General features: G+C 46.5%; 1 protein-coding gene and 4 non-coding genes across 6 annotated transcripts in view; 1 reads left to right on the top strand and 4 right to left on the bottom strand.

The window, feature by feature from the left end:
• Window positions 1–6,838: 6,838 nt before the first annotated feature.
• On the bottom strand, window positions 6,839–6,910 carry TRNAD-GUC (transfer RNA aspartic acid (anticodon GUC)). The gene has a single exon. It is a non-coding gene; the product is annotated as a tRNA-Asp (tRNA).
• Window positions 6,911–17,627: 10,717 nt separating this feature from the next.
• On the bottom strand, window positions 17,628–17,699 carry TRNAD-GUC (transfer RNA aspartic acid (anticodon GUC)). Its single transcript has one exon. It is a non-coding gene; the product is annotated as a tRNA-Asp (tRNA).
• Window positions 17,700–18,715: 1,016 nt separating this feature from the next.
• TRNAD-GUC (transfer RNA aspartic acid (anticodon GUC)) lies at window positions 18,716–18,787 on the bottom strand. The gene has a single exon. It is a non-coding gene; the product is annotated as a tRNA-Asp (tRNA).
• A 211-nt stretch (window positions 18,788–18,998) lies between these two features.
• TRNAA-UGC (transfer RNA alanine (anticodon UGC)) lies at window positions 18,999–19,070 on the top strand. Its single transcript has one exon. It is a non-coding gene; the product is annotated as a tRNA-Ala (tRNA).
• A 1,822-nt stretch (window positions 19,071–20,892) lies between these two features.
• The window catches only part of DHX37 (DEAH-box helicase 37), a 36,980-nt gene continuing 31,218 nt past the window's right edge, over window positions 20,893–26,654 (bottom strand). For both annotated transcript variants that reach the window (XR_014444706.1, XM_083150655.1), the window contains one exon: window positions 20,893–21,307. Coding sequence is in view for 1 of the 2 variants with exons in the window: in XM_083150655.1 (XP_083006781.1) it covers window positions 21,225–21,307 (83 nt within the window). In the remaining variant the exon portion in view is untranslated. The remainder of the gene's footprint in view (window positions 21,308–26,654) is intronic.

Raw genomic sequence — 26,654 nt, 5'->3', positions numbered from 1 at the left:
AACTGTATCCTTTTTTTCTAGAGGCAAGCTGCAATGTGCCCTGGGAACATCTTGGGTACTTGCCAAAGAAATGTAAATTCAATTTCTGATAGCATTTTTTTTGATTATTATCCATATCATAACATTTTTATTCCATTTTTACAATGCAACAAAATTGGAATATTGGAGAAATAAAATAAATGCCTATAAAAGTTAAATACTATTGTTGGTACGTGTTGTGTTCCAAATATGTGCTTCCTACTATGTATATAGTAAGAGTTCTATTGATTTACATGAGTAATATAAACAATTTGTTGGTCTAAAGTTCACAAAATGTCAAATCCATGTCAATTCTTGTGCATCATGTACTACGTCAAAATCTTACAGAAATTGTTTAAACAATAATTTTCTCTGATGCACGGGCCGCTCATCTCTATCGCTATGGACTCTATGCACAGAGCAATGTAGAGTTATTTTCTAATACCCCTTTCACACTGCACTTTTTAAACGGTATATTGACATTTTTTTTTTCATTTTAAAACGTTTAAGGCTGCAGTGTGAAGGCGCCAGAGTTGATTTACCGGTTAAAGTTAACTGGTATTTTAACACGTTTAAAAAGCAGAGTCCTACACGTTTCAAAGCTGTTTTTTAGGCAGTGTGAATGGCTCTATTTCTATGGCTTGAAACGTTTCCCTTGGGGGTTAAACAGGTTGAATGTTAGAATGGTATTTAATGCTTTTTAAAACGGTTTTCACCTGCAATGTGAAAGGTCTTAAGGTTCAGACCCGTTTTAAAGTCCCATTTAAGAATACAGGGTCAATACCCGTTTCTGCAATGTGAAAGCAGTATCAGTGATCTAGTTAAATTTCTTAGAAAATGCCTTGAAATCGCCCCATGTGTAGGCCCCATTAGTTTACAGTGGCCAATTTCAGTAAAATGGCACAGTTTGTTACTTTTTCAAGGTTACCATCAATTTCCAAATTAGCTAATACATGTACCAGTCATTTTATAAAATTATATGGATTAGCAGGGAATTCTAACTTTGATAGTTGTACAAGTTATCTTCAAATCTTAAGCCGTGTACATATGGCAGCGATAGGGGCTGATATCGCTGGGAATATGGTCGCTGGCAACCATATTACCAGTGATGGGAGTGTGCCCCGGCGATAAATCGCTGGGTGCGCGCTCCCGTTTTCAGCCCTGTTCTAATCGCTGGTCGCTGCGACCAGCTGATTACCTCTGTGGAACCGATGAAAAGGGGGCATTGAGCGATATATTACTCGCTGATATATTGCCCGCCAACAGGGGCTGGCTGGCAACTTTCAGCCTGGGGGGCAACACAAGCAAGTGGCCCATCACCATCGCCATCGTTTCACCACCCTATCCTCTCCCGTCTAGTATGCAGCAAGGATTAAACAATCCTACCCCCCACACACACACACATACAACAGAAACGGGGAAAGTGCGCGCCGAATGCGCGTTACAAAAATTTACACTGTGATGCCCATTACACCTAAAGCCATCACTGTAATGCTAATTACACATAATGCCACACACCGTAATGCCCATTACACATAAAGCCATCACAGACGTAATGCCAATTAAAGATAATGCCACACCGTAATGCCCAAACATAATGCCACACACTGTAATGCCCATTACACATAATGCCAACAGCGTAATGCCCATTACACATAAAGCCATCACCGTAAGGCAAGTTAAACATAATGCCACACACCGTAATGCCCATCAAACATAATGCCACACCGTAATGCCCATTACACATAATGCCACACCTTAATGCCAATTACATATAATGCCACACACCGAAATGCCCATTACACATAATGCCAACACCGAAATGCCCATTACACATAATGCCAACACCGTAATGCCCATTACACATAAAGCCATCACCGTAATGCCCATTAAACATAATGCCAATCACCGTAATGCCCATTAAACATAATGCCACTCACCGTAATGCCCATTACACAATGCCACACCTTAATGCCAATTACATATAATGCCACACACCGAAATGCCCATTACACATAATGCCAACACCGTAATGCCCATTACACATAATGCCATCACCATAATACCCATTACACATAATACCAGCAACGTAATGCCCATAAAACATAATGCCAATACCGTAATGCCCATTAAACTAAATAATTATACCATATAAATGCTGCTTACCTATATCGCTTGTTGCCAGGGGTTACATGCTTCTTGCCAGGTGTTTCATTCTTGCCATGGGGATTTTTTTGCAGAGGAGAGCCAGGGTACATGCTCGTCGCCAAGGGGATACATTTAAATCATACTTGCCTACTTTTGAAAACTAGTTTCAGGGAGATTTTAGCTGCTAGTGGAATGCTCCATGCCGCTGAGAGCGTGAGTCATGATCCGCCCAGGGGGTGTGTCTAACTCCACCTATAGATGTACCTATTGCCACTAGGGGGTGTGCCCTACAGTAGCAGAAGAAAACTCTGGAAAACTCTGGGCCTGATTCAGATGTCGATGCTGCTGTATGCAACACTGTATTATATGTTTTAAAGAAAATATTTCTGCCTCTCTTGCTGCCTATCCTGAGACAAAGAGAGAAGTAAAGAGAGACCGAGAATGCATGTGTAATGCTGTGTACACACGGAGCAATATATCGCTGAGCAATATATTGCTCAGTGTCCTGTTTTCAAGCAATATATTGCTCAATGTCTCCTTTTCATCAGCGACCAGAGATGATCGCTGATGAGGAGAAACTGGGGAAAACAGGTGACTGCCGGGGAAAGCGCTGGTGGCAGGAGCATGCTCCTGCGACAAGCGACCATTGCAGGGCTGGCCACGGGAGCGCGCTCCCGGCAATTTATCGCCCATAGCACATGAAATCACTGGCAATATGGTCGCTCAGCGACCATATTGCCAGCGATATGTGCGAAATATCGCCCCGTGTGTACACAGCTTAAGAGACAGAGGGGCGGAGTGTGTGAGACAGAGGTGGGAGAGAGAGTGGGAATGTGTGTGAGAGGGAGAGTGTGAGGAATGAAAAGAGAGTTTGTGAGAGAGACAGACAGGGAGAGAGTGTGCGGGAGAAAGGGCGACCATTTGCATGCGCCATCAGTGGCGTAAGGTCCTTGACCGGAGGCAAGATAAATGTTGGTCTACCACAGTCCCCTCACCAATGTATACAGTATCTATATACACACACATAGACACCTCTGTCACTCAATAAAAACACACACCTCTGTCCCACTGATGTGTCACAGCTCCCGATGTGTGTCCCAGCCCCCTCAAGAAGGGGCTTGTGGGTCGTCTGGCTACTGTGAGAGGTGGTTTGCTTGTCGTCTGGCTACTGTGAAAGGTGGCTTGCGGGTCGTCTGGCTCCTGTTCTATCACTTAAAAACCCTCAAAACCCCTCACTTAAATACACCACATACCTGTTTCACTAAAAACACACATGCACATACAACTTTCACTGCACACACTCAGGGTAGTATTCAATGCGGCCGGCGAGGGGGTTAAACAGTGAGGATCGCAGAAAACCAGCGATCATCCCTGTTTAACCCCCTCGCCAGCCGCTTGCCCTATTCAACGTTCTGGGGGAATCCTCGCCATCACAGGACGGCGAGGATTCCCCCAAACAGCGAGACCCGCGGCTAATGCAGTGAACCCGCTGTATATAGCCGCGAGTCTCGCTGCTTCTGCAGCCGCATCCGCCAATTCTCCCTCGCTCAAAAAACGGAGCGAGGGGGAATTGGCGTATGAAGGGGGTGAGTTTAATACTGACAGGGTCAGTGGTGACAGCGAGTAGGAAGCCCTGCTCGCTGTCGCCGCTCGCCCACAGCATTGAATACATCCCACACACCTCTGTCACTTTAAAAAACATACATACACCTCATTCACTTATAAACATCAATCACAGGCCTCTTAAAAAAAAATAAAAAAACGTGCAGAACATATACAGTACCATTATATTACACACATCCCCCATATTACAGCCAATACATTGCACACCAGCCCCCCCCCCCATATTACAGCCTGTCCACATAACTATAACATTATATTACATTATGTAGCCCCCTGCCCCCCCCCCACACTGATATATTATACACCCCCCCCCCACACTGTGATGCATCATACACCCTCCCCCCCCAAACACTGTGTTACATTATACATCCTCCCCCCAAAAAAAACACTGTGATACATTATACACTCCCCCCCCCAAACACTGTGATACATTATACACTCCCCCCACACACACACACACACTGTGATACATTATACAACCCTCCCCCCACACACACACACACACACACACACCATACCCTCCAACTGTACCGTTTTTGCCGGTACAGTACCGTTTTATAACGGGCTGTACCGGCTAAAAAATAAAAGTACCGATGTACCGGTTTCCTCCTTCGACCCGCAGGTGATGGCTTCGGGCTGCGATGGATGGATCCCAGCGGGGGTAATTTTGTCCCAGTGCAGCTGCCCCCGTTCCCAGTGGTGCCTTGCGCGCTATCCCGGCAGCCAGCGTGCTTGCATCACATGAGGTCAGCGTGCGGCCCCGCTCCCGTACTCAGGGGCTGCCCGCACAGTAAAGACCGCCTGACGCATGCATCCCTTTCATATCTGGAAGATGCCAGCGCGGCGAGACTCGGATGACAAGGCAGCACCTGGTGGTGAGGGGAGCGGCCAGCCGTGCAGCCAGTGGTGGTGAGGGGAGCACCTGGTGGTGAGTGGAGCGGCCGGCCGTGCAGCCAGTGTCGTGTCTTGTCCTCTGGGCCCGGGTACAGTACACATTTAGAATTAACTCCGTTCAGGTGGGGGCATGGCCACACCCCCTATATCAGTGACCACGCCCCCTGTACCGAAATCCATAGCTAAAATGTTGGAGGGTATGTCACACACACACACACACACACACACACACACACACACACACACACACACACACACTGTGTTACATTATACACCCTTCCCTCTCCCCTCTGCATTAAATTATACACACACACACACACACATTATACACAGCCTCCCTCTCCCCCAGTACACACTCACATGTCTGTGTTGCTCCTTCCTGGGAGGAGAAGGGACTTCCTGGAGAAGGTCTGAGGGAGGCAGCTGACAGCAGCATAGGAGCAGGGACAGAGAGCAGGGCTGGCCTGATGGATGGAGCCTGAGCCTCCTGCCGTGCTCAGTGTTTGTGGTGGGCGGGGCCAGCCTCCGGGAAGCAGCAGAGGCAAGCCCTGGCTGTCAGCTCTCTGTCAGCAATTTAAATAGCGCGCCAGCGCTACCCGAATCCGCACTTCCGGGTAGCGCTGGCCGCACTGTTCTCTTCTGACAGACACTAGAGGTATAGCAGTACCTCTAGTGTCTGTCTCCTATAAGGTGGCGGCCATTTTGGGAGAGGCCGTCACCTTACATTCGTAAGCTTGTGCTGAACACACGGAGGTGGCCGGAGGCTGCTGCGATGATGGCTGGGCTGCGGCAGCGTGTGCAAGATGCACACAGCGGCCCAGCCAGTAGATAGTCATACCGGCCTGGGGGGCATGTGGCACTCTGCCCCCCGGCCCAGCCCGCCTCTGCCCGCCAATATATTGCCGGGCGATATATCGCCCCATGTGTACACACCCTCAGAAAGCATACTGCAATTAGTTCAATACAAGATGCTAGATTTCTTTTTATTGCTAACAAGCAGAATACGTAAACCAATACAATAAAACAATACTGCAAAGAAACTTTCATTGTAGGATAGATGTATTTTTAAATAGTATGCACAGAAAACTGTATCTTTTTTTTCTAGAAGCAAGCTGTAATGTGCCCTGGGATCATCTTGGGTACTTGCCAAAGAAATGTAAGTTCAATTTCTAATAGCATTTTTTGGTACTTGTGTATTATCACGGCGCCCACTGGGGCATTTGTGTAGTGGGCTATTCAGGGTAGTGAAATCGCATCGCATGCCATTATTGTATGGCATGCGATGAGATATCGGTTATGATTGCACATATATTAATTTCATTTAATGTGCTATACCATTTAATGACATATAATGTCATTTATTTAGGCCCCCAACCCCCCCCCCCCCCCACTATCCACGCCATCCCAAAGCGTTGCGAGCGGCGTTGGGACGCGTTCGGCTGACCTTTTCATACCCCCACTATACACGTTGGCGTGGAGTTGATTCGAAAAAGTGTGGTGAGCGCAGCGAACCACCGAGCCCGAAGCGTGTTGAGGGGACATGTAATACATGTAACATAATACGCGTCCCCTCACGGGGCTCGCTGAGCTTGCCACGCTTCAGGCTATATAAACTCAACTCCACGCGTCCCGCCGCCCCTTGCGGGGCTCGCCGCGCTCACCACGCTTCGGGATGACGTCGATATTAGGGGGAATATTAATAAATGACATATGTCATTTAATGGTATACTACATTAAATGCCATTATAACAGTTAAAATCGCATTGCATCGCATGCCATACAATAATGGCATGCAATGCGATTTCACTACGTTTGAGTACATAGTAAAATCGGGCGCCGTGATAATACACAAGTACCCATTTTTTGGGATTATAATCAATATCATACATTTTTTATCCCATTTTTACAATGCAACAACATTGGAATATTGGAGAAATAACGTAAATACCTATAAAAGTATATTACTATTGTTGGTACGTGTTGTGTTCTTTATATGCTATTCTATGTGTATGGATTTGGGTATTGTTTATTTTCTAAATAAACAACTTTATGTAAATAAGTTTTGTGTTCATTTTTATGTATGTTATAACATTTTGATTCTTTTATTATTCATTGTGTTAAACTACTGTAATATTGGAGAAATAAAATGTCTTGCCTCCCCGTCGGGGAATTGAACCCCGGTCTCCCGCGTGACAGGCGGGGATACTCACCACTATACTAACGAGGATCAGCTGTTTTACTACACTGCCAAATCAGTACAGGAGAGTGGGTCTACTATGTATATAGTAAGAGTTCTATTGATTTGCATGGGTAATCTAAACAGTTGAAATCATTGCTAATTGCCTATAATTTCCACCTGTTGCCTATTCCATTTGCACAACAGCATGCAAAGTTGATTGTCAATCAGTGTTGCTTCCTAAGTGGACTGTTTGATTTCACAAAAGTGTGATTGACTTGGAGTTACATTGTGTTGTTTAAGTGTTCCCTTTATTTTTCTGAGCAGTGTAGTATGCACAGAAAACTGTATCCTTTTTTTCTAGAGGCAAGCTGCAATGTGCCCTGGGAACATCTTGGGTACTTGCCAAAGAAATGTAAATTCAATTTCTGATAGCATTTTTTTGATTATTATCCATATCATAACATTTTTATCCCATTTTTATAATGCAACGAAATTGGAATATTGGAGAAATAAAATAAATGCCTATAAAAGTTAATTACTATTGTTGCTATGTGTTGTGTTCTATATATGCTGCCTACTATGTATATAGTAAGAGTTCTATTGATTTGCATGGGTAATAAAAACAATTGAAATCATTGATACCGCACTTTGTTGATCTAAAGTTCACAAAATGTCAAATCCATGTCAATTCTTGTGCATCATGTACTACATCAAAATCTTACAGAAATTGTTTAAACAATAATTTTCTCTGATGCACGGGCCGCTCATCTCTATCGCTATGGCCTCTATGCACAGAGCAATGTAGAGTTATCTAGTAACATTTCTTAGAAAATGCCTTGAAATCGCCCCATGTGTAGGCCCCATTAGTTTACGGTGGCCAATTTCAGTACAATGGCACATTTTGTTACTTTTTCAAGGTAAACATAAATTTCTAAATTAGCTAATACATGTACCAGTCATTTTTATAAAATTATATGGATTAGCAGGGAATTCTAACTTTGATAGTTGTACAAGTTATCTTCAAATCTTAGAAAGCATACTGCAATTAGTTCAATACAAGATGCTAGATTTCTGTTGATTGCTAACAAGCAGAATACGTAAACCAATACAGTAAAACAATATTGCAGAGAAACTATCCACGCCAGCCCGAAGCTGGGCGAGCGCAGTGAGCCCCGCGAGGGGATGCGCTACGTGCCCTCCTGACCTCTTCATACCCCCACTATCCATGTATTTAGCATTTGTGATGGATGATTTATTGGCTGTTAGGACCAGAGTTAGTGCATATAAAATGCGCAGGAAAGCGCTCATTGCTCCAACTGTTTTTCACTAAATAAACTCCTGCAGGTAGGAGTCAAGGTGCTGGCACACAGTGCCCCTGTGTCTCTTGTTCCTCCATTTGCATGACCCCCAGAGCCTTTCGATGTTTTCTGTATGAGCCCCAGTGTCTGGGTCCTCGAAATTGTAGCAGTGGTTGACGCGCACATGATGGTAACCTGCCTGCTCAAGTTGTTGAGTGTTGTATGCGCACCAACAATCAGAATATATAGTGGTACCCGGTTCAATATTTGTCTGGATGGCGGACATCAGGGTGCTGGCGTCACGGCTGGCCACAGGTGTTACGAAACATTCACCTGTCTCACTGGATATGCCACCAAACAGCCACTGCTGAGGCAGGACATGGCAGACATGAGTTTTTCGCTGTACAAATAAACTTTCATCCACCTCAACTTTTTTTCCAGGCCCGCCAATCCGGCATTGGGGCTGTGACATCAAATCCAGGGTACACGCCTCCCACATAAGGTTTTTGTAAATAATGGTGTTTTTTTTTTGGAAATCATGAGGTGCCACTCAAAAAATGTAATGCTAGTTAGCTCCTACATCCAAATATGAACCGTAGAAGGGTCATAAATGTCAGGTGACATCCTTGAAAGCATTGAGCGGCCCGGAGACTAACCTTCTTGCCACAGCTTCTTATGTGGCAGCACCACATCCGCTCCTTTATATTAAGCCTCATAGGATTCCCATTGACACAGGTCTTTGTCTCTGGCAGCAAGTGGTGGCATTGTAAATACGGCATCGACTCCTCCTCTGTCTGTGGTAGGTTAAAGATGGTTAATGCTGCGGCAGCCATAACTGAGACAATGAAATTAGTGGTGACAGAATGCTGACTGAGTATGCTAACTGCATAATGCTGACTGACTACGTTGTTAAGAGGCCGCGGGAACAAGAAAATTTAGTCCCCCTTGGCAACGAGCAATTTTAGTCCCTCTTGGCAACAAGCTATTTCAATCCCCCCTGGCAATGAGCATGAAGCCCCTTGTCATCGAGCATGAAGCCCCTGGCATCGAGCATGAAGTTCCTAGCAATGAGCATGTAGTTAAGTGTCAAATGTGTAATGGGAATTACGGTTTGTTATATAGTATATAATGGGCATTACGGTTTGTTATATAGTATGTAATGGCCATTAAGGTTTGTTGTATAGTATGTAATGGGCATCATGTGTGACCTTATGTGTAATTGGCATTACGGCATGTGGCTTTATGTGTAATGGGCATTACGTTTTTTTATATAGTATGTAATGGGCATTACGGTTTGTTATATAGTATCTAATGGGCATCATGTGTGACCTTATGTGTAATGGGCATTACGGCATGTGGCTTTAAGTGTAATGGGTATTACAAAGTTTGCTAAAATGTGCAATGGGCATTACAGTGTGTGGTATAATGGTAGGCCACGCCACCATTTTGCTGCGCAAGAGCCCCGTCTACTGCAAACCGGGGGTGGGGGAGTAAAACATGCCATTGCTCCAGGCACCATGGCATCTAGCTACACCCCTGTGTAAACCTACCTAAACTTCACCTCCACACAGCTCAAGGGTGGTGTCGTTGCCATCAATGGTAACCATCAATTGAAGAAAACTATACGTTGGATAACCACTGACAAAGTGTCATCCCCTTTCTTTGAATTAGAACCAGGGGGCAGAGCTTTGCAGGTGTCAGAGTGGTGTTTTTACCCGTATCCCAATATCTTTGGGGAACAAATTCAGCTATGCTGTGCCATTAATGGAGGGAAACCATATGGTTCTCCCCCATTGATGGGAAAAGTATTCTACATCCGCCATAATCCATCGATGATTATGAATCATCGATGGACGATGTCCATCCCTAGCCTTATAAATCTGACACCACATAGCAATGAATACCCCAGAGACCTCAAATAAATGACATTTCACACACAACCTGCCACAGCCTTTAGTGTTTTTAGGCTGTCATGCGGGTATGGGTCATTGGGTCAACAGAGGAAGGTCGACATGCATGTAGGTTGACATTCCTGAAGGTCGACATGGGGTTATGTCGACAGGGCCATTAGGTCAAAACAAGCATTAGGTCGACAATCAAAAGGTTGACATGGAGGTTTTCATTTTTTTTTATTCCGAATGTCAAGCACAACAATATTAAATAAATGGTGCGCAATTAAACCAACGTGCAGCTATACACAAATTCACAAAGTAGAAACACCATGAACTACTGGATACATGATACAAATAGAAAAGGTAGTGAATCTGAAAGATAGCACTCAAAGGTAGCTATAACCCAAGGTGAAATAAACCTTGTAAATTGATATACAAAACCAAATGCAGCTGGGATGGAATCATAAATTAGTAGATAGGTTGACATGTGGTAATCCAGTTAGTCCAATCCTTCCAATTCTCCCAATAAAGTCACTTGATTATGAGCATGAAACAAGTGATCCTAGGCAAGCAGCAGGCAAAAGATGTGGTGGGGAGGGAAATAAAAGGAGGAGATGGCTGGAGGATGGTGCTGAAGTCTGAAGTCTGAGTCCCGCAAGGTTCAATATTGGGACCTACTTTGTTTAATATATTCTTTAATGATATTGGAAGTGACATAGTGAGTAAAATTGCAATATTTGCAGACGACACGAAGTTGAGTAAGGAAATTAACTCAGGAGAGAATTTGGAAACACTACAAAGTGACTTAAATAAACTGGAAAGGTGGAAAATGCAGTTTAACATTGAAAAAAAAAGTAACTCATTATGGGAACAAAAATGAACAAGCTGCTTACAGGCTAAATCAGGGGTGGCCAAAAGGTCGATTGCGATCTATCGGTCGATCACAGACCTTCCACCGGTAGATCGCGATCATCTTATGATGTGTGAAGCCCCACGTTTCCTCAAATTTTCTTCTGAAGCCATGCCTGGCTTCAGCATTCCCAGGAGTGCATTGCACCGGTGCGCGTGGGTAACGTCACCGCTCACCGGCGCAGTGCAGGACTGAAATGTTTTGAAAGTAGTGTGCGCGGCAGAGGCGGGAAGGAGCTTCTAAAGGGAGAGCAGTGACTGCGGTGGGTGAACTATGAACGGTGGCTAACGGCAGAGCGGCAGCAGCAGCAGCAGTGTCGACGGGCAGAATCTACAATAAAAGTAAGACTAAAGATTTTTTTTAGGTGCTTTACAGTTGTTTTTGTTTCAAGGTTATGGTGGGATGAGATGGGGTGTTGGGGGGGGGGGAGGGGGAACAGGGTCTCTTAATCCCAGTTAAATGGGATGTTTTATGGCCCCAATATTTTCTATAAAAAGTAAAAAAAAAAGTAACACTACTGTTAGTTTTAGTTAAAATAGCAGGTTTTTTATATTTATATATATATATATATATATATATATAATGCTTTTATGCTTGGGCACAGCATACCCTTGGTGTAAGATTGGTGGGCATATTTTGATTCTGTGGTGATTTGTCTGATGTGCTCAGCAGCCCCATATGTTTATAACTGATGATCATTAATAATAGCCTCTGCACAGCTTGATGTTGATGTCATTTATAATGGTGTGTCCTGTGAATTTTGGCCCATACCCTGTGTCCTGTTGTGAATTTTGGCCCATACCCTGTGTCCTGCTTTGAATTTTGGCTCATGCCCTGTGTCCTGGTGTGAATTTTGGCCCATATTCTGTGTCCTGATGTGAATTTTGGCTCATACTCTGTGTCCTGATGTGAATTTCGGGCCAATACCCTGTGTCCTGATGTGAATTTTGGCCCATATCCTGTGTCCTGATGTGAATTCTGGCCCATATCCTGTGTCCTGATGTGAATTTCAGCTCATACCCTGTGTCCTGGTGTGAATTTTGGCTCATACTCTGTGTCCTGGTGTGAATTTTGGCCCATGTGTCCTGGTGTGAATTTTGGCTCATACTCTGTGTCCTGGTGTGAATTTTGGCTCATACCCTGTGTCCTGGTGTGAATTTTGGCCCATACCCTGTGTCCTGGTGTGAATTTTGGCCCATACCCTGTGTCCTGGTGTGAATTTTGGCCAATACCCTGTGTCCTGGTGTGAATTTTGGCCCATACCCTGTGTCCCGGTGCGAATTTTGGCCCATACCCTGTGTCCTGGTGTGAATTTTGGCCTATACCCTGTGTCCTTGTGTGAATTTTGGCCCATACCCTGTGTCCTGATGTGAATTTCAGCTCATGCCCTGTGTCCTGGTGTGAATTTTGTCCCATACCCTGTCTCCTGGTGTGAATTCTGGCTCATACCCTGTGTCCTGGTGTGAATTCTGGCTCATACCCTGTGTCCTGGTGTGAATTTTGGCCCATACCCTGTGTCCTGGTGTAAATTTTGGCCCATACCCTGTGTCCTGGTGTGAATTTTGGCCCATACCCTGTGTCCTGGTGTGAATTTTGGCCCATACCCTGTGTCCTGGTGTGAATTTTGGCCCATACCCTGTGTCCTGATGTGAATTTTGGCCCATTCGGTATGGCATAATGTGTAAGAGGCATATTGCACTGGGAGGGGAATATTTTTTGCACATGGGGAGAGTAAGTAAGTGTACAAAAAGTAGATCCTGGGTGACAAAATTCCAACCACCCCTGGGCTAAATGGAGATATTATAGGAAATTCTGCTGTAGAGAAGGACTTGGGTGTTATTATAGATGAAAAATTGGTAATAGTGCTCAAGTGCAGCAGCAAAAGCAAACCAGACACTAGCATGCATTAAAAGTGGATGCAGTCAAAATCCAGACGGTCAAAATTCCAACAGGGTCAAAATCCTGAATGGGTCATAATACCGACAAGGACAAAATCCCGACAAGGACAAAATCCCGACATTTAAAATACTGACAAGGACAAAATCCCGACATTTAATATCCAGACAAGGTCAAAATACCGACATATAGAATGTACAGGTAAACTGTCAACATGACTTTGGGTCGACAGGTCTGTTTTTTGACCCGACATGTGTCGACAGGCGGTATTTCATGCCCTACCATCCACTAGGGCAGCGGTTCCCAACCTTTTTTGTCTCCCGTACCCCTTGATTAGGCTTTTCATTTATGAGTACCCCCTCGTGAAATTTTCAGGGGGCGTGGCCTAAAAAGGGGTGTGGCTTAACAGGGGCAAGTCATACTGGCAATGACGAGAAAAAAAAAGTGCAACCACTTGACCACAATATAAGCTCAGCCCATTCTGCGGACAGCATATAAAATAACAGAACCTTGTCAAATCTCTATTACTGAAGCAACAGACATTCCAACGGATCACGTTAGCCTTCCAATAGTGCCAGATACACATATGCCCCCAAAAGTGCCAGATACACATATGCTCCAATGGTGCCAGGTATGCCCGCACAGTGCCAGAAACGGGAATGCCACCACGGTGCCAGGTATGACCCCATGGTACTGGGTATGTGCCCACAGTGCCAACAATGCCCCTACAGTGCCAGCAACAAGTATACCCCCATAGTGCCAGCAATAAGTATGCCCCACAGTGCCAGCATTGCCCCACAGTGCCAGTAACAAGTATGCCCCACAGTGCCAGCAATGCCCCACAGTGCCAGCAACAAGTATGCCCCACAGTGCCAGCAATGCCCCACAGTGCCAGCAACAAGTATGCCCCACAGTGCCAGCAACAAGTATGCCCCACAGTGCCAGCAATGCCCCACAATGCCAGTAACAAGTATGCCCCCACAGTGCCAGCAATGCCCCACAATGCCAGTAACAAGTATGCCCCCACAGTGCCAACAATGCCCCACAGTGTCAGCAATGCCCCACAATGCCAGTAACAAGTATGCCCCCACAGTGCCAACAATGCCCCACAGTGCCAGTAACAAGTATGCCCCACGCCTGAGAAAAGACAAAATCCCTCTCCCCTACCCCCTCTCCCCAAGGCCACAGCAGAAGCACATAGTCAGCAAAATTTGTTACTTACATAAATGTAGTCAATCCGACCTCCTGGGCCCTGGCTGAGCTGGCTCCAGGCTACCAAGCAGCGTGTGGAGTGGGTCTGCTGGCTGTCCGCACTGCAATGTCAGCCTGCCTGCGCATAACCGCGCGGGTACCTCCCTCCTCTGTCCCCTGCTTGGCTAGTCTGGATCAGAGGAAGGGGGAGGCACTACCCGGCAGTCACCACTCGCATGTCGCACACACAGTGACATAGCTCTGCCTCCACGCCGGGTCCACTCTGCTCTGAGTGGTCTCCCCGGCTGAGGCTCCCTCTATGCCCGCCTCCGCTCCTTCATTCAGCCGCCCAGACCAGTCCCCGCCCTGTGCGCCGCTCGGTGCTCACAGACAGTCACAGCCGCCTGTCAGTCTACATATCAATGTGACAGGCGGCTGTGACTGAGCGCCGAGTGGGGCACATAATAAAACACAGTCTCTCAAGTCCGGCGCCCGACCACAGCCACCGGCTCGTCCCCCTGTAAAAACGGCCCTGCGCGGCCGCCATTACAGGCCGGGCCACGGCGTACCACAGGTTGGGAACCGCTGCACTAGGGCGTGGTGGGAGAATAAAATAGTGTGCCCGAAGCATTGCGAGCGAAGCGAGGAGCTACGGTTCACCTCCAACTGTGTCCATGTCGATTGTGTTGACATTTGGGTCAAAAAACAGTGAAAAAACCCATGTCCACCTCGCTACCTGTCGACCCAAAGCCATGTTGACAGTTTCACCTGCTCATTCTATATGTCGGTATTTTGACCATGTCGGGATTTTAAATGTCGGGATTTTGTCCTTGTCGGTATTTTAAATGTCGGGATTTTGTCCTTGTCAGCATTTTGTCCTTGTGAGTATTATGACCCATTCGCAATTTTGACCCTGTCGGGATTTTGACCATCAGGATTTCATACCGAATCCATTAAAAGGGGTATGGATTCAAGGGATGCCAATGTGATAGTCCCTCTTTACAAGGCATTGGTAAGACCACACTTACCACTTGTTCAGTTCTGGGCATCACACCTTAAAAAGGACATAAATAATTGGAACAGGTAGAGAGAAGTGCGACCTAGTAAAAGGTCTTGAATCACTAGAATACAAAGATAGGTTAACCAGACTGAGAAACAGAGGTTTAGAGGTGATATGATTAGTATGTTCAAATACAGGACTGGGAATCATATGGAACTGGGAGATGATTTGTTCACTAACACAGGCCTATACTTAGGACACGGGGGCATGTACTGAGGCTCGAGGAAAATAAATGCTGTACTATATTAAGAAGAGAATTCTTCACCATTAGAGCAGTAAAATTCTGGAACTCATTGCCAGTGGGGGTGATTACAGCAACTACCGTTAATGAATTTAAATCAAAACTGAATAAATTTTTGGCCATGTACTGCTGGGGAGCAGGGCCGGTGCAAGGCACCGGAGTGCCCCAGGCGAGTCGGGGTGGGGGCGCCCCGTTGCCGGGGGGCGGGGGGTACCTGTTGCGCCGTCTGGGGAGCGGGCAGGGGGGTCCATGCTGGCGTCTGACAGGAGGCTGCAGTGGTGTCCTTGCCGCGCGGGTACCTGCGGCGCCGTGTATAAAGCTGGTGGTGGCGGGGGGGTCCCTGCAGTGAATAATAAATAACTAGCGCTATGCGGCAGCGTGGGAAGCGCTTCTTTTTGAAAACACTGGCCGCATGCTGATTGGCTGAATCTCAGCCAATCAGCGTGCCGTCAGTGTTTTCAAACACGGCAGCGCTTCCCGCGCCGTCGCATAGCCCGGCGGATAGCGCTAGTTATTTCTTATTCACTGCAGGGACCCCCCACCGCCGCCAGCTTTATACACAGCGCCGCAGGTACCCACGTGGCAAGGACACCACTGCAGGCTCCTGTCAGAAGCAGGCATGGACCCCCCTGCCCGCTCCCCAGACGGCGCAGCAGGTACCCCCTTTTGCACGGGGGCGAGGGGCGAACTGCCGCCCTCCAGTGGCCGGCGCCTTAGGCAAATGCCTAGCCCTGCCTAGTGGTGGCACCGGCCCTGCTGGGGAGAGTGGTCCATGTACTGCTGGGGAGCAGGGTACATGTATTGGTGGGGAGGCAGCAGGGTCCGTGCGGCGGGGTACGTTCAGCGAATGGGAAGTCAGCGGCGGGGTCCCTGCGGCAGATGGAAACGAGTAGCGGTACATAGAAGAGGGACATACATAGGGTGACAATGGGTCATATAAATGGGACAATAGGACAGTGAGTCATGCACATGGTGACAATCACCACATCTTAAAGGTGATCATACAATGCTGCAATGTCTCGCGGCATTGTATGGCCACCTGATACCCTGTGAGCCACCCGGGAAGGGACACATGCGATCTATCACAATTTGTTGTGATGGATCACATGCATCCCTGCTCCCTGCCCGGCCTTCCGTGGGGAGGGAGGTCTCAGGTCAGGTGGTTGTACCTCGTACGGCCAGCAGGTACAACCACTGATTAAGGATGTCTCCTGAGGGGACATCAAACTGTTGGAATTGGAATCTGTTGGAATCAGCTGAAATCGGGCCATATCTGCTCAGTGTATGGGCACCTTAAGGCAATGCTATGGCACTCCTATCATTCAGAAAATAACTCTGGCCGATGTGCTCACAGAATAAATGCTATATCAAACAGAGGTGTAGCACTCGTAGCTTCATAAAGTAAAATTCAAATGGGCCCATTTATCATATAATATTTGCGTTAATTCCCCAAAACACCCGGGGGTTAGCTGCAAATATTAAGTATCCCCAAATTTATTATGGAGGGACTGCAGCAGGAATATTCAATCCATGCTGCGATTCCATCTTCCCTGTTGGCAGCTGCATTCCACATAGGGGGAATGCGATGCTGCCTGATGTATAAATATCGGGCAGCATTACATCAGGTCCCGGGGCTACCGCTATTCTCCGATGCCGTAACCCATTGTAGCCTATGGGCTAAAGACTGCACTGCCGGCAGGACAGTGCGGTCAGCACTGGTCAGCGCCAACCGTACATGTGCAGACCCCCGGCAAAGGCTCCTCTTTAGCCAAAAGGATCGCACGTTGCAATGCGATCCTGGGTGGTAGATCCCGCCCAGTGGCAGAAGGTATGCAAACTTGTAGTAAATGGGCCCCAAAAGTCTGCTCAAAGCAGGCGGATGCTGTCACATGATGTCAGCGCCCGCCCCCAATTCGTAGAACTACCAGTCCAGGCTTACTTTTATATTTATCTGTTAAGCAAATCATTCGATGGTGAGTAACCATCAAATGATTTCTCCTCTGATAGGGCGCAAGCGAGAGTATGTGTAAGCGTACACAACCGCTCGCAGCGCGGGGATACTTCAGCAGGGCGGCGTTTACCTGCTTGCTATGCAGCCCAGCAAGCAGGTTTGAATCCGACCCTATGTTTTGAGATTTGTTTGTTTATTCAATAAAATTCATTATTGTATGTACTTCTTGTATTGGAACAGTAAAAGCTAATTTAGCAAAAAACATGCATTTAATACAATACAATAATGCATCTTTTAAAATTCTATAACGCAAACAAAACATGTACCTCCCCGTCGGGGAATCGAACCCCGGTCTCCCGCGTGACAGGCGGGGATACTTACCACTATACTAACGAGGAATAGTTGCCAAACTTTTGTATCAGGCCACTAATGTGTCTATGTCATGGTATCTACTGTGTAATGATCTGAGACACTGAGGAGATCCTGTCGGTATTCATAGCATATCTGTAACTGTTTAGTATCTATACACAGAATATGACAAGACAACAAGAACAGCCTGTAAATTGAGCAAAGCAGCTTTCTATTCGCAGTGTGTAAAATGAACAAAGCACCTTTCTGTGCGCAGTGTGTAAATGAGCAAAGCACAGTTCTGTCCGCAGTCTGTAAAATGAGCAAAGCACCTTTCTATCCGCAGTCTGTAAATGAACAAAGCACCGTTCTGTCCGCAGTCTGTAAAATGAGCAAAACACCTTTCTGACCGCAGTGTGTAAATGAACAAAGCATCTTTCTGTGCGCAGTGTGTAAATGAGCAAAGCACAGTTCTGTGCGCAGTGTGTAAATGAGCAAAGCACCGTTCTGTCCGCAGTGTGTAAAATGAGCAAATCACCTTTCTGTCCGCAGTGTGTAAAACGAACAAAGCACCGTTCTGTCCGCAGTGTGTAAAATGAACAAAGCACCTTTCTGTCCGCAGTGTGTAAAACGAACAAAGCACCGTTCTGTCCGCAGTGTGTAAAATGAACAAAGCACCTTTCTGTCCGCAGTGTGTAAAATGAACAAAGCACCTTTCTGTCCGCAGTGTGTAAAATGAACAAAGCACCGTTCTGTCCGCAGTGTGTAAAATGAACAAAGCACCGTTCTGTCCGCAGTGTGTAAAATGAAGCAGAGATGCAGTCTATCTTCTCTGCGATCTAATTACACTTAGCTAAACCTACATTTACATAAAAGTAAATGTTTAACCTGAGTCCCTGAGTGCCCTAGAGCTTAATAAAGTTATATTAAAGACTAAAGTCTACAGAATAACTTGAATTCCTGCTTAATGAAAACAGTAGCGGGGACACCAACCCGAAGCCCTGCCCTCAGACACAAATAAAATTAAATGGTTAACACTATACTATGGATACAGTAAAATTCCTACCTCCCCGTCGGGGAATCGAACCCCGGTCTCCCGCGTGACAGGCGGGGATACTTACCACTATACTAACGAGGATTAGTTATTGTATAATTCTCAGACAGCAGAGTCATTGGCACCCAGCTGTATTTTAACATGCTATATTCGTTAGTCAATTATAACCCATGCGTGCATAGAACCACTAATTGTTTCATACTTAACAAACCGATCGAACAATAACTTTTTCTGTTCATGTACACACTGCATTCACGGTCTTAATCTATGAAAAATCAGAATACTATAACAAGAAGGGGATGTAGCTCAGTGGTAGAGCGCATGCTTTGCATGTATGAGGCCCCGGGTTCAATCCCCGGCATCTCCACTTTTTTTTTTTTCTCTCTCCTCCTTTTAATATATGCATTGGGGTCAATCCTATTAACCCCGAAGGGTGCGAGTTGCCAAATTGGCTGAAATTTGCTCGCACCTCCTTGCTCGCACCCCCTATGGAGGTGCGAGCACTTTTCAGTGAATTTGGCCCGCGTCAAGCATACCTCCCAACATGGGATGCAGTTACAATCCCGCCGGTCGGGATCCCGGCGTTCAGAATCCCAACGCTGGAATCCCGACCGCCGAAATGACTACACTTTCTCCCTCCTGGGGTGTCCCTCCTTTCTCCCTCCTGGGTGGCCCGCAAGGGGGGGCGATCCACGTCCCCCCCCTTGTCGGCATTTCGGCTGTCGGGATTCCGGCGTCGGGATTCTGAACGCCGGGATCCCGACCGCCGGGATTCAATACTGAATCCCCCAACATGACTCTCCCCATTACTCTGCTAATAGACTTCCCTATTAATGAACTTTCTTATCAATTAATCTGTTCATCACAGGTGATGGCAATCATGCATTAAGATGAAAGTCCAGGAGCAGAGCATTGTGTCCCTCCTGGGGGGGGGGGGGGTCGGTCATGTTGGGAGGTATGCGTAAAGTGCGCCCGGTGTCATGATGGTTTGCAATTGAATCAAAAGCACACTTCGGGGTTAATAGGATTGACTCCATTATTTCGTAAGGCAATGAAAAGGTTTTATTTGTGGACGTTCCACTACACCACACGTTTTCAGTATACATTTTGTACAGTTCCATTATTTTCTATTCAGCACTACCAATTTGTCTGCACAGATCTGTAAGCTATAATGTACAATATTAGCAAGCATTTTTCCATCGACATAGGTGCTTTTGTAAACACAAGCAACATTCCAGGACTCAGGGAATTCACAGGATATTATACTAGCCTCAAAGGGTTATCATCTTCCAGAATTTTCTGCACTGACAGAAAGATGGAAAATGGTAAACAAATCCTATGGATGTCACACTACCATAGCAGTGTGTACATTGATGTTGTAAGTAAAAAATTCCATCTCCAAACCGGTATCTGGATCACTGTTCCAATTGACTTTCCCCGATTACACTGCGGTGCTGACCTGGACCCGGAATACTTCTGGGCCAGCACCATTTACACTGCCGTCTTCCTCCCACGCCACGGCTCTTCAACCTCCGACATCAGATGCACATGCTCGCGGTGATTGAATCATAACATACCCCGCACGCTGCCAAAGGAGGTGGAAGAGCCAACTGACCACATACTCCTTGGTAGCGCCAGAGCATAGTGTTACTTGTTACTGGATAGGGAGGGGAGGGGGGAGCATAGCCAGTGACAGTCTAGCTATGCCCCTTTCAGACCGCACTTAAAAACCGGTATTTTGCCGATTTTTAACCGTTTTAAAATGTAATCTGTGCGGTCTGAAAGGTGCAGGACCACTTTACCATTTTACAAAAGCCGATTTTGTAAAACGGTTAAAATGGAGGGTCCTACCCGTTTCAGACCCGGTATTTTGGCATCAAAATCGGGTCTGAAAAGGTATTTAGGACCCAGCCAATGAGCTGGGTCCTAAATTCAGCGCAGTGAATATTTAATGAGCACTCATTAAATATTCACAGCACTGGAGCCGCCCCCACGCATTAGTCGACTCCCCCCACCCACCCCCTGCAATGTGTTAAGAACACCCCCCCCCCCCTGGTACGGTACCTCCGTAATTGTGGATCCCGGCAATGCAGTATGGTCGGAAGGTCAACCTTTTATTCTCAATCTATTGACCCTTTAACCTGGAACTGCTAAACACAGACATGCCGAAATGCAAATCAGTACAAAAATGAAAACACCTTTTTTTTTATTTCACAAATATATATAATACAATAGTTAGTTAATGAAAATAATCTAAAATGTTTGTCGTCTGTAGATACTATACATAGAACTGACATAACAAATGGTGTGACTCCAGTTACATTGTAACAATGTAAAATATACACACATGAATGGTAGGCCGCACTATAACATGACAGCAATAAAGATTGCCAGACAATGCCATGTTAACGGTTCTTTAAGATTTGAAGGCACTTGTCTGTTTAATGTTCTTCCAAGTTTAAACGATTTGCATAGTCTGTATTTATGGATCACTGTGGTCCAGTGTGTTTATTTCACGTGCTTAGCAAGTGACAGGGGGCCAGGCCTTGAATACATCGTTGTGCACAGCTTCTGGAATCCATTGACAAAATGCATGTAAGAGATCTGAAACACAAGAAAATTTTTGTTCTTCAGTATTAAAAATCCAATTTGCTGTTATTGACAAATATAGGACTGAGTAAAAAAACAAAAAAAAACCACTAGAAAATTACTGAGGTTTAAGATATTCAAAGCCATAGAAGACAATAAGCCTGAGGGGTAAATTTACTAAGATGGGAGTTCTATTGCCCATTGCAACAAATCATCTGCTATCTATTATCTTATAGAACAGGGTTCGCCAACCCGTCGCTCGCGAGCGACGGGTAGCTCGGCGGGTGTATTGAAGTAGCTCGGCAGCTTCCACTGACCTCCTGCCGCGTAGAGGTTCCAACCTCGCTGGCGGCAGGAGGTCTCAGAGAGAGTGACTCCGTGCCGCGTGACCGCCTGACGTCCCCAGCGCATGAATTCGCGCACTTTCCATCGACGCCACTGCCGAGCAGCCCGTCCTGCGTCACGCCGCCACAGCCTCTGCTCAAGTCCTGCGCGCAAGTCCTTCGTTTTGGTAAAAAAAAATTGTAAAACTCTGTGTGCGCAAAGTGGGCATCGTCTGTGTGGCATTGAGTCATTAAACATATGCCACACAAATGATGCCCATTAAACATATGCCCTACACCTTGGTGTGGGGCATATGTTTAATGGGCATCATTTGTGTGGCATATGTTTAATGAGCATCAATGTGTGGGGCATATGGGGCATATGGGCATCATTTGTGGGGCATATGTTTAATGGGCATCATTTGTGGGGCATATGTTTAATGGGCATCATTTGTGGGGCATATGTTTAATGGGCATCATTTGTGGGGCATATGTTTAATGGGCATCATTTGTGGGGCATATGTTTAATGGGCATCATTTGTGGGGCATATGTTTAATGGGCATCATTTGTGGGGCATATGTTTAATGGGCATCATTTGTGGGGCATATGTTTAATGGGCATCATTTGTGGGGCATATGTTTAATGGGCATCATTTGTGGGGCATATGTTTAATGAGCATCATTTGTGGGGCATATGTTTAATGAGCATCATTTGTGGGGCATATGTTTAATGAGCATCATTTGTGGGGCATATGTTTAATGAGCATCAATGTGTGGGGCATATGTATAAAGGAGCTTCACTTTGTGGGTCATAGGCATAATCGTCATCACGGTGTGTGCTGTGTGGCATATGTATAATGGTGCCTCACGGTGTGTGGCATGTGTATAATGGAGCATCACGGTGTGGCATATGTATAATGGAGCATCACGGTGTGTGGCATATGTATAATGGAGCATCACGGTGTGGGGCATTTGTATAACGGAGTATCACGTTGTTGGGCATATGTATAATGGGCATTGTGTGTGTGGCATATGTATAATGGAGCATCACGGTGCGGGGCATATTTATAATGGGTATCACGGACTGCACTATTGGGGTCATGTGTATCTGGCACTGCACTATTGAGGGCATATGTGTACCACACCCCCATTTTTCATGGCCGCACCCCATGTGGCTACAGCTGTTAGAGAGCTGACCATGCCCCCATAGCGGAAAAAATGGGGGATGTAGCCTCGCAGGAGTTCCACGGTAGTAGCTGAAGCTGAACCCTCAAATTTTTGTCTCTTCTCCTCCACCTACAGTGTTGGAAGGTATGTTTGTGACATATTGGACATTGCAGTGTGTGCCATATTATGTCTGGGGCATTGCAGTGTTTTTTTTTTTATATTATGCAGATTTTTTAACATTTTTTACTTTAGTAGCTCTTCGGGCGGTTTATTTGTCGCGAGTAGCTCCCGACCCAAAAAAGGTTGGAGACCACTGTTATAGAAGGTGCTAAATTAAGCCCTGTACACATGCATCGATTTTTCCCGATTTTCGATTTGATTTTGCGGTACTTGTGTATTTTGGCGGCGCCCATCGCATCGCATACCATAACGCATACGATGGTATGCGATGCGACGCGATATCGTACGATAGTATACAATTTTGAAATTGTATGCCATTGTACATGCCATACGATGCCATGCGATTAAACATTGTATAAGCACCCTAATGGGTGCTTATACAATGTTAAGCACCCTAATGGGTGCTTACAATGTTAAATGCACCCCCACGCCACCCCCCCACTATAAACGTGAACCCGAAGCGTGGCGAGCGCAGCGAGCCCGCGAGGGGCGGCGGTACGTGTCCTACGACCTTTTCATACCCCCACTATCCACGTCGGCGTGGAGTTGAGAATAGAATAGTGTGGCGAGCGCAGCGAGCCCGAAGCGTGGCGAGCCCCGCGAGGGGACGCGGATACCTGTGAAGCCCGCGAAGGAACGCGTTTACCTGTGAAGGTATCCGCGTGCGCTCGCCACGCTTCGGGCTCGGTGGGTCGCCACACTATTCTTTACTCAACTCCACGCCGACGTGGATAGTGGGGGTATGAAAAGGTCGTAGGACGCGTACCGCTGCGCTCACCACGCTTCGGGTTCACGTTTATAGTGGGGGGGTGGCGTGGGGGTGCATTTAACATTGTAAGCACCCATTAGGGTGCTCAAAAGCACCATTTAGGGTGCTTATACGATTTTTTATCGTATAGGGGGTCAAAATCGCGTCGCATGCCATCAGGTACATGGCATGCGATGCGTTCATCGTACGATGGACATCGGGGGCGCCGCCAAAATACACAAGTACCGATTTTGCTTATAGAAGCAAAATCAAATGTTTTTTGGGTCACTTTCGATTTGATGCGCGCTCCCGTTTTAACAAAATCGAACAGAAAAATCAGTACTTATGTAGTATCTGGACGCCCGATTATCGCATCACATCCGACCAAATCGCATGCGATGCGATGGACCCAATTTTCCATAGGATTTTATGGGAAAAAGAGTCCTTTTCATTACCCCACTATCCAACTACGCATGGAGATGGATATAAACCTGTGGCGAGCGTAGCGAGCCACCGAACCCGAAGCGTGCCCCGCGAGGGGACGCGGATTCGTTAATAAGTATTCCGCATCCGCTTGCCACGCTTTGGGGGTCGGTGGCTCGCTACGCTTTGGGGGTCGGTGGCTCGCTACGCTCACCACAGGTTTATATCCAACTCCATGCGTAGTTGGATAGTGGGGAATGAAAAGGACCCTTTTTCCCATAGAATCTTATGTTAAAATGGACTCAGTCCATTTTAACATTGAATCCTATGGAAAAATCGGGTCCATCGCATCGCATGCGATGGACCCGATTTTTTAATCGGGCGTCCAGATACTACATAAGTACCGAAAAATCTACTGCGCAGCCAAGGAAATATCGAATTCGATTTAGTAAATCGAATGTGTACAATGTACCATGAATGTATATCGAATTAAATATCTAATGCAAAAGTACAGATCTAATGCCAAATCGAATGGAAAGATCTAATGCCAGATATAATAGAAAATCGAATCTAACATCGAATCAAAAGCAAATGGATGTGTGTGTACAGGGCTTTAGAAGTAGAATCTGATTGGTTGCTATGGGCAACATCCCATCTTCAACAGAACTCCCATCTTAGTAAATTTACCCAAGTAGGATGCTTCCATGATCATGGAGAACGAACAGCTGCTTAATCAGGATCCCCAGCTGAGTGAGCATTTGAATTTTCTCACCCAGCTGTGTTTTCAGCCACCCACAGCAGGTGTACACAGCCAGATGGCCTGATGTATAGGCCATTGGAAGTGCTCAACAGCCAACGTGATATGTCTGAATAACATCGTCGACAGACATATTCGGGATACACACCCTCGGACAGGCTCACAATATATCTGCCAGTACTTGTGGAGTATCACGGCTCCCCTCGCATGCCATCGCATGCCATATGTAGTGGCATGATATGGCATGCGATGAGATGTGATTTTTACAGGTTTTTTTAGCTATTTTTATCAAAAATCGCATGCGATCGCATCGCATGCAATCAAATCGCATGCGATGCGATCTTGCACTGAAATGCATCCAAATGCATTGAAATGTGCAGCAAACATGTTAAATGCCCCCAAATGTCATTTTTCAGAGTGTACCACCCCCACTATCAACGCCAACCCGAAGCGTGGCGAGCGCAGCAAGCCCGCGAGGGGCGGCGGTACGCGTCCTACACTATCCACGTCGGCGTGGAGTTGAGAATAGAAAGTGTGGCGAGCGCAGCGAGCCACCGTGCCCGAAGCGTGGCGAGCCCCGCGAGGGGACGCGGACACCTGTGAAGCCCGCGAGGGGACGCGTATACCTGTGAAGGTATCCGCGTCCGCTCGCCACGCTTCGGGCTCGGTGGCTCGCTGCGCTCGCCACACTTTCTATTCTCAACTCCACGCCGACGTGGATAGTGGGGGTATGAAAAGGTCGTAGGACGTGTACCGCCGCCGCTCGCCACGCTTCGGGTTGGCGTTGATAGTGGGGGTGGTACACTCTGAAAAATGACATTTGGGGGCATTTAACATGTTTGCTGCACATTTCAAAGCATTTGGATGCATTTCAGTGCAAAATCGCATGCGATGCGATTTTTTAGCATGCGATGCACATCGTGGGAGCAGTGATACTCCACAAGTACCTATCTGCCAGTATGTACCCAACATAAGAGTCATTCTGACTGCATGTGGAAGCTTGTCCCGCAATAGGTTTTCATGTCAGCAGTTACAACCAGCATCATTAGTATCTGGAAAGGGGTATGTATAACTCACAGACCGTCAAAATTCTGACGGTCATTTCTCGGACATCAGAATCCCGACTGTCAGGAGCCCGATAGGGGGCAAACGCATTCAAGCCCCTATGCGCTTGCCACCTATTCTAGTCTCCCTCTATGGTGCTCTTGGACCCCCACGAGGGAAAATAGCCTGTGTAAGTCAGGATTCCAATGTCGGACAAAGGACCGTCAGAATCCCGACTGTCTTTAAGTCTTTAGTCACCCCTGGAAAGCATACACCCCAAATTTCTTTACACAGACTACAATGGAGCAAAGAAACTTGCATGCATTCCTGTGACACTTCCATGAAATGGCGCAGTTCTCATCATCTGTGTTGACATCATTGCCATTAAGTTATCACACAAAAAGGACCATTTTGGGTACTTGTGTATTATCACGGCGCCCACGATGTTCATCGTACTGCATCGCATCGCATTTAATATTGCGGCATGCGATGCAATGCGATTTTTAATTGTACAAGCAGCCTGATGGGTGCTTACAATGTTAAATGCACCCCCATTGTCAACGCCACCACCACTATCAATGCCAACCCGAAGCGTGGTGAGTGCAGCGAGCCCACGAGGGGCGGCGGTACGCGTCCTCCGATCTTTTCATACCCCCACTTGATTTTAGATAGTGTAGCGAGCGCAGCTTCGGGCTCGGGATAGTGTGTAAAGTAATCCAC

The sequence above is a fragment of the Crinia signifera genome, chromosome 1 (assembly GCF_055691185.1).
Source record: "Crinia signifera chromosome 1, ASM5569118v1, whole genome shotgun sequence".
NCBI lineage: Eukaryota > Metazoa > Chordata > Amphibia > Anura > Myobatrachidae > Crinia > Crinia signifera.
The sequence above is the reverse complement of the archived record's forward strand: the minus strand, read 5'-3'. Positions and strand labels throughout refer to the sequence as shown.